At 47.4% G+C, this 8,961-nt stretch overlaps 1 protein-coding gene across 2 annotated transcripts in view; it reads right to left on the minus strand.

Moving 5' to 3' along the window:
- Positions 1-7,760, minus strand: part of LOC144170667 (beta-glucuronidase-like) — an 18,037-nt gene extending 10,277 nt beyond the window's left edge. The window contains exons 1-3 of one of the 2 annotated variants that reach the window (XM_077700598.1): positions 7,473-7,758; positions 3,440-3,685; positions 1,399-1,514 (exon numbers count right to left, since the gene is read on the minus strand). In XM_077700598.1, coding sequence (XP_077556724.1) covers positions 1,399-1,514; positions 3,440-3,685; positions 7,473-7,682 — 572 coding nt within the window. In that variant the 5' untranslated portion in view covers positions 7,683-7,758. Of the gene's footprint in view, positions 1-1,398; positions 1,515-3,439; positions 3,686-7,472 lie in introns of both variants that reach the window. The other variant, XM_077700597.1, reaches the window with a different exon arrangement.
- Positions 7,761-8,961: the final 1,201 nt, after the last annotated feature.

The following is an 8,961-nucleotide window of genomic DNA, read 5'->3' on the forward strand; positions in this document are numbered from 1 at the left end:
GGAAGCAATGCCAAGTTTACGTCTTTAGCCAGCATACACGCTACGATGATTTTGTGAACTCCATCGGCTGGCGTTTTCGCCGCAAAATCTTGCGATGTAGGATAAGCGAATGCCACACATTGTGTGCGCACACTTAAAGCGACTCTGGAACATTTCAGATGTACGATTTCCCTCTTTCCTTCGCCTCTGGATGCGCTGCGGAAGCTACAGTTATCGAAACGCGGACCGGCACTGCGTGAGTTGCTCGTCGCAGCAGATGCGCCATCCGTTTCTGCTTTGCTCTTGTGGCTTTTTTGTTAAAGTGGCCATCGAATGCGTTCATTGCTGCAACTGAAGGAAAGCCGGCCAACAGCCGCTACACCGCTGTAATGACGCAATTCCGCAGCGGTTTTAGAACGCCGTGAACGGGAAAGAAAGAAAAATCTTTTGAGCAAGTATCTAAGTTATTTAATGGGCATAGATCAGTAATTTTTGGGTGACGTACTTTACGACCCCATAATCTGAGTACTGTATGTGTTGGTTGACTACTTTCTCAAAGCATTTAACATTTCGAAAAAGAGTTAAAAAAAAGTGTTGCAGGGTCCTCTTAAATCTCCGCATACGAAGAAAATGGCTATATACACAAAAGGCAAGCGAGAATTGGTGCATTCGTTTTTATTTGCAGCCTTACACATTTTGCTTTACATAAATATTATACGCTTGTTCTCTTTCGTTCTACATTTCCCGCAAAACTCGTTAGCTCCCCCTCGATACCTCGCACTTTTATATGTGTTTGCACAACAGCGTCTATGTCTCGTCTACGTTTTTTCTACTTTCGTCCCTGTTTTGTGAGCGCTTCCACCTTCAAGATGTCATAAAAACCCGTTTCCCGCCTGTGGATAGCCAAGCATCCTCAACAACACTGCCCGCCGCACCACAAGATCATGCAAGCGCCCATACAACCAGTGAATACTACATTGCTCAAAAGTGGGAGGCACTGCTGGTCTACAAGGATCCGGAGAACGCCGGGCGAAGACGGCAGCCACCGCCAGAGGTTTCCTGGACTGGGGAGACCTACCACCTCGGACCGGCAAGGATGAAGTCCTAGCTAGTCTTTTCAGACAAGAAACGTTTATTTCTCTTTGTAAAGAGAAGTGGGAGACGGTGCTGGGGGAGCTCACACCCAGAGGTGCAAACCGTCATGGTCTACAGATCTATCGCCACCCGGCGCTACCTGGGGGCCACTACAGCCCCGTAGACCACGGAACGCTTAAAAAAGTGCTCTCTCTCTCTCTCTCTCTCTCTCTCTCTCTCTCTCTCTCTCTCTCTCTCTCTCTCTCTCTCTCTCTCTCTCTCTCTCTCTATGACTTAAGATGTAGCTACAAGATCAAGACCGAAGAGCGACCGATCTTCCCGCACCTGTTTGGATCATCCGGTTGGAACACAGTCCCCGGTGGAATGGTCTCCTCGCTGAGCGTGTTGTTCACAGCGACGGTCAGCAGGTTCTTGCGTCCATAGTGCAATGCACCGGTAACCTGGATCAGGCTATCAGTAACTTAGTTTGAAACTTACCATTCACGCTTATCGTTAGTCAAGAGGCCACTGAAGTGAAATATCGCGCGCGTTGCTTTTTCTAACAGTTTCTTGTCACGCTTCCCTAAGCACTACGCTGAATTTATCAGGCATTCCAATGACGGTTTTTGATTAAGCTGCCCCACTACTACCTGCGTGTTACAGTGCGCACATCAGGTAAGGTGACATTAGTATAAGCTCACATATGATACTGTGCATTGCAAGTAACTCGCCTAAAAAACAAGTAGCTTGAAAAGTCTGTTGGTATTAAGAAGCAAAAGATTATATGTTGCTTCTTCTCTCGAAGTAGTTGGTAGAAGCACTGAAGATGATTGCGGGTATACTAATACAGACCACAATACATTGTCCTAAAGACGGAGTGCCAATCTAACCAATAGTTGTCTATCTCATAGCATCCTCCCATGGCGAGGAAGATGGCGGACCTGCCTGATCCCGCTCCGCTGTCACGTGTGCGAGCGGGAGAACCCGCCACTGTCTTTTACAAGGAGCTAAATTGTAACCACACCTATAGATCTGCTTACCGTATTAGTGAAGGGTGCGTCATGATATATGGTGGTGAAGGTGATCGGGCCGCCGCATACGTACGCGAAAGAAGACGTTTCCGTTGGTAGCCAGACGTAGTACATTGCATGTAATGATTTAAAGGTCATGACCCTATAGTAATTCCCACAGGATTAGTATAGCTGTTGCACTGGGTGTAATTTTGTTTTATGATCCCCAATGTTACTTCTGATGTTCCTCTCTATCCTCTCCACTGCCTGCAGCAGAAGGGACAATTAGTGTAGTTGGCAGTTGTCCATCTTGGTGGGCAAAGCGCTCACAAAACCGGGACGAAGGAAGAAAGACGACACGATCCTGACAGGCAACTACCGATTTAATGAAAAACACAAATATATGATGAATATACGTGACGAGATGGAGTCTTCTCGCCAAAGATAAAACAATGATAGGATTTCCCAAAGGGAATATGCACAGTCAAAGCACCGCGCCATCTTTATTCCTTCGACGCTGTTCTGTGGTAGTTTTGACCAGCAAGATGACTTCCACCTCCTCCCTCCTACGTAATAGTTTCGACACCTGTGACATACAACTTGCATTCGGCCAACAATAGATGAGTTTCCATTACTTACGTCTTTGCGATAAGGCCGTCCTCAACTCGACTTGCTGTAAAGCGAACTCTGTAGAGGTTTTTATTTTCCTTCGAAGCAGTACACCTCTAACCATTCAAGGAAATTTTCGTGACCGCGTCAGCAGAAAACTCCCAGGCTACTACTGGCGATACAAACAAACATCCCAGGCTACTACTGGCTACTGGACATACCAAGGCTACACAATAAAACTACTGACACCGCCAGCGATCGAACCAGGCCCGAAGAAAAGCGGAGTGAGAGTCCGTCGTCTTGCCGAATAAGCTATGACCACACGTGGAGACTGAGAGACAGATGGTGGTTTAGATTTAGCGTCTGGGAGGGTGAGGGTGCTTTTGGGGGCCGACAGATGAAAGGGGAGGCAGCGAGAGAGATGACGCCATAGCCGCACGTGCCGCCCTCCTCTTCACCCTTCGAAAGACGCTCCTCTCCGTTTTCTTTTTGCCGACGCAGCTGCGTTCGGGACACCACCCCCGCGAATCCCAGGTAACGGTTGACAGAGTCTCTGGTTTCGCTCTTTGTAGAGCCACGTGTGGGAATTCAAATGACACCGCATGGGTATTCGCTGTGGGTGTCGTTTACAGCTTCGCAGTCCAACCACCTTCACAGCCTGGGTTGGAGCTAATTTTCTTTCAACATTGCGTGTCAGCGTAGCCGGCCACGGCATTGTTGTTAGACTTTCTATCCCAACGATCCTAATACTGGTACGGCGACCTCACCTCGGCCGCGAACGGCAAGTGTCCGCCCACGTGCGCGGCAACCGAAAGCCCGTTGAGGTAGACCCTGGCCTCGTAGTGGGCGCTGCCGAAGCGCAGGAAGACACGGCCCTGGTTCGGCCTGTCCCAGTGGGCCGGAGCAAAGAACTCCACGTCGTACCAGGCCCAGCCGACGAAGTCGCGCACCGTCTTGTTCTGCGTCACGTCGTTGAAGCTCGACGGCACCGGCATCGGTATCACCGGCCCCGTCTGCGGCATCGAGCGCCGGCAGGTACTTGGCGGAATAACGTCTATTCACTCACTCGCCATGACCATGCGCGTTCATTTTGCAACTTTAATTCACGCCCCAGACCCTGCAACCTCCCTCCTTTGATCATATACTATAACCAAAACCAAGCTCCCTCCACTACTACTGTCCTGCTTAAAATCAAATCAATTACGTCAGTAATGTATCTGATGGCGACGATATAAACAGAGTGCAGTTCGTAAATTGTAAAGCACATGCTTTGCTACTATTTTTTTTTTCATTCAAGGCCGGTGCACACCGAACGGCAACAGGCCATGCGACCCCTTCACAAATAAGCTTGTCTCCCGGCGCCTAACCCGCTCGGCGTTCCGAGTCCCGTCCCGTAAGTCTTCGTCACGACGTCAAGTCGTTAAACTTAAATATGGCAGATAGCCTATCGACAACATTTGTAGTAAAGCAAGCAGATACGCGGCCATTTTTTAACTCGCGAAGCATGTAATGCTTTCGCAATAACAGGACCCAAGAAACTTGTATAGCAGTGGGGCACCGATGTGGCCAGTAAATGAGTCGTGGCCTCCCCCCGTACAGCAACAGCCCCGCACCTACACTGGAAACCAGGGCGTCGCCTTCCAGACTAATACGAGCGGCTATTCCTAGTTTAAGGTTATTACTGCGAAGCAGAATACCTCTAACCAGCCGAGGAAATTTTCGTGTCCGTGTCAGCAGAAAGCTCCCAGGCTACTACTGGCTACGCAAACAAACATCCCAGGCTTCTACTGGCTACTGGCTACACAAACAAACTGATTGATTGTGGGGTTTAACGCGCCGACGCAACGCAGGCGATGAGGCGCGCCGTAGTGGAGGGCTCCGGATTAATTTTGACCACCTGGGGATCTTTATCGTGCGCCGAAATCTCGTACACACGGGCATTTTTGCTTTTCGCCTCCATCAGAAAAGCGGCCGCCGCGGCCGGGAATCGAACCCGCGACCTCGTGCTCAGCAGCGCAACGCCTTAGCCACCACAAACAAACTACTGAGACCACCAGGGATCGAATTTGGGCCCTAAGAGAAGCGGAGTGAAAGCCCGTCATTTTGCCGACTAAGTTTCGCCCACACGTGGAGACGGGGAGACAGAGCGCGATTTGGATTTATCGTCTGGGAGGAGGAAGGCGATTTTTGGAGGCTACCCGTGAAATAAAAGTGAGTGGGACGCAGTGAGATGCATGACGCCATAGCCGCGCGTGCCGCCCTCTTCCTCACATTTTGAAAGACGTTGCTCTCCGCTTTCTTGCTGCCGACGCAGATGCGTTCGGGACGCCGCCCCCGCGAATTCCAGGTAACGGATGGCAGAGTGTGTGGTTTCACACTTTGTAGAGCCACGTGTGTGAATTCAAGTGACGCCGCATGGGTAATCGTTGCGGGTATCGTTCACAGCTTCGCAGTCCAACCACCCTCACAGCGTGGATTGGAGTCAATTTTTTTTTTTTTACACCTTTGCCTGTCCATGAGCGTCGTATGTATTTTTCCGAGTTGGGTGTCGCACTTAAAAACACAGCAAAACAATTATGACGTACGGATATAAGTACTGTTTATGCAATATGCTTTAATAATGTCAATGTGTGAAACTTGCTTAATGGCCACTTGAAAACAACACAAAAATGCACCCCTCCCTCTTCCTCTTGCACGATTTTTGGCCAGAGCTAGTCAAACCCTTGTTCCCAAACAAAATTTCGTGTAGTGCGCAAATATACATGGGCCCTATAAACACGGCTGTTTGAGGGGTGCGTATACTGATTTATTCCTTCGTATGGGCGTTAGGGTTTACATCGCTAAGCACTACTTATTTAACTCATTTATACGCAGCCTAACATGAAGGTGCTTTCATTATCTACTGCTGTTATTGTATCTTGATGAAACTGTCTTATCCTTTATTATTTTTGCTTAACTCCCATATAAATTTGCATCGTATTGTAAGTGCTTGTATTTCTTTTTATTGTTCCACCCTTCTATAACCTGAACAAAATGTGCCTGTATTTTTTGCAAATTTCTGGAAAAGTGCATTATGATTTGTTTCATTTATATCGTCGATTTGTGAGACTAAAGCCTCTAAACTTGTTTAGTGCTTGTATTTGTAAACTTTTCGCGCGTATTTACCATACTTCTAGGTGCAGTTGTAGCTGTGTAAGTGTTGTTTTGATTATTGTTCTCGAGTACTATGGAATAATTCCCCTGAAATTGTCCATGCCGGCTATGTGTGCTTGTTCGTGATCGGCGCCCGTCATTGCCCCGGGTGGCCAAGCAACCCTCAAGCCGTCGCAGAACGGCGTTTACCCTGGCCACCTCCTACTTTTGTGTAGACAAATAAATAAATAAATAAATAAATAAATAAATAAATAAATAAATAAATAAATAAATAAACAAAAACACTTAACAGTATACTCGACGGCTGTTCTTTTGGTCCGGGGGAGGAGCAAAAGGTAAACAAGAAGCATGCGCCAGCATCACGTCCACGAGGCTAACTGTGAGATAAGCAATCAGAGACATTTCAAGTAGCACAAATTTCTGCCATAGGAGCTGACTGCACAATGGAGGTGTCTTGCAATTACGAATTTAATGCAAGTGCCACATTGATGAAAGCCCAGGAATTCTATCTGTTTTATAACCAGCACACCCGGGCCGGTTTACAATGTCGTTATACAAATCACATGAGCATAACAAGCAGTTTTAGTGAGGCCGTTGATCTTCTGACGCACGTGGGCATAATATCGCCCCCAGTGACGGCGGTTTTATCTCTACGGCATAGTTTGCCACATGCCTGTTTTTATTCTGTGGGACATAGTTGTCCATACTGATTTCTACTTTGTATTACGATTACTGTGAATGAATTTTTTACGCATTCTTTGTATTTTTTTAAGAATTCGCTTTCGCACTTGAACGATCCTTTTAGTTCACTGCGCCAACACCCCCCCCCCCCCCCGCCCGTTTTTTTTTCTCCACAATGTTTTTTTTTTTTTTTTGCTTGATTACTTTTCCTTGCTTGATTACTTTTGGCCGTGCTTACAACACGGACATATAAAGTGTTCCAGTACAATGGCATGTTTATCCTTTCATCTCTAGATTTGTCGCTTGTAACAGGTTTAGCTTTAAAGCACGCTTCCGACGTTTCTGCACATCATGTTGTTAATTTTTGTTTTGTCCTTCTTGATCTTCCTTTATTCCCTATTAACTGCGTATTTCTTACAGGGTATCTTAAATCTCTGTGCACATGTGAAGGCTACGCGTTCAGAAATATTCACTTTGGTGTAATATATAAATCTATCTCGCCCGGAAACTGTTAGCCGGCCTGTATCGATTCTGCGCACTCCATGCAACAGTGCTAGCGGTGACGATGTCCGGACCCTGGTCTAAACGTGAGTGAACCGATCGTCTTCGTACGTGCGTCACGATTCCTCGCTCATTCTTCAACCAAATTCAGGAACTTATCCTTCGCATACTGTGTATATACAACCCGAGGATGTAAGTTAAGATTGCACCCGGAACTCTCGTGTTCTTCTTCGCCACTTTCTTCCTTTCCAAACATCTCAAAAATTCATAATCTTATTCACTGCTGGCTTTCCTTTCTATGCCCGTATTTTCGTAATTTTAGAACACTAATGATTGACAGAAATATAAGGAACACGCTGGTACTACCAGTCTCAGAAGTTTTTTTTTGCTAAACAACAGGAAGCAGACACAAGCGAATGCGCTCCAATAGCTTTGAAATGAGCTTTTAACTGTCCACGAGCCCACCTGCGAGAGCGGTTGCTGGAACCATTTCTTGTTGAAACCTTCGTCGGGGTCCCAGTGGCTGGAGAGGCGAAAGTTCCACACTCCGTCGAGGCTCTTCACTTCCCGGCTCTCGGACTCCCGCGGGTACAGCACCGACGCGGCGTGACAGTAGCAGCCGGACAATGCAGCGAGAAAAGAGAGGGCGAGCATCTGCTTGCCGTCGGTAAGCATCGCGGTCTTTGCGGCCGACCGATTCCTTGCTGCTGTCCACACGTGGCTGCGTTTGGACTGGAACTCTAGCCCGCGTATCGCGAATCTCCTGTGCGGCTTATCGGTTCGCAACGCACTCTCTCCAGGCAGCTCTCTCACCGCTAGCACGCGGCGACCGCCGGAAGATCAGATTCGTACAATCTTCTCTTTTTTACTCCGCATTGCTTATCTGAAAGCTAATATTTTAAGTTCGAAACCCGCGTGGTTCACACGGCACGGGTGTCTAATATTTCTCACTGGGAGACAACATAGTGAAGGCCTTTTGTAGCGCAGGGAGCTGAATAGTGAAAAAAGTAAAAAACAAAAGGCGAAAAAATTTACGATACTTAATGTCAAAACAGTATCTTGAAAGGGGGGAGGGAGGGGCTAAATACCCTATCTCACACTACCCTTGCCAGGCCACTCTTAATTCAAAAGGAAGGAAGCTCACACCAACGCGCAAGACCTGATGGTAGCGAAGCTGTATGTAACCTTCACGGCCATAACGACGGTTTAAATCCACTATTGCAGCCGATTTGCTTCTTCGCTGCTGCCGCAATTACCTTTACTCCATCATTGTTGCTATAAGCAGAGTCCTTCAATGAAGGACTCTGCCATATTTTGTACCTGCTAGGTACAAAATAACGATATAAATCGATATTTCGTACCTACCCCCACTCCTGCATAGCCCCAAAGGGGCTGCAGTATGTTTAAATAAATAAATAAATAAAAAGTATGAGCTTCCTTCATTTTTTTGTGTGTGTGGAAGTGATAATCATTAATTGGACCTCAACTTGAAGGGGCGTATGCTATGACCTGTCTTTCTCGTTCCGCGCAAGTGTTGCCACGGTTACGGCGAACGCTGGAGGTGCTTTTTTTTTTTTTTTTTTTTTTTGCCAATCTTGGCTATCCTCCCAAGTGGGTATGCATGGCTTGCAAACGGGCGCCGATGGCGCTGGGCGGTCGTCGCTAGGTACGCACACATGAGCAATGGGCGTTTTCTTGGTTTTGTTAACTGCCAAAGGGTCACCTTGAGGTCCGCGCTCACGTGCTCGACCTCGGCAATAGCTTGGTATTTTTAACTGCGGACACGGAAAATTCCGATTTTCTAAAGAGCTCCGCTCCTTAAAAAAACACCTAGAGCATGTTGGAAATCGGGGTCTTCGTAAGGGGTATCATCAGGAGGCGAGTTAAGGACGAGTTTTACATGCCTAACATCTGATCGATCACTTCTTTTCTCGCAATGTACTCGGGTACCCCT

Source organism: Haemaphysalis longicornis, unplaced genomic scaffold, assembly GCF_048455015.1.
Source record: "Haemaphysalis longicornis isolate Haplotype H1 unplaced genomic scaffold, Haemaphysalis longicornis Haplotype H1 scaffold_2, whole genome shotgun sequence".
In the NCBI taxonomy this organism is placed as follows: domain Eukaryota; kingdom Metazoa; phylum Arthropoda; class Arachnida; order Ixodida; family Ixodidae; genus Haemaphysalis; species Haemaphysalis longicornis.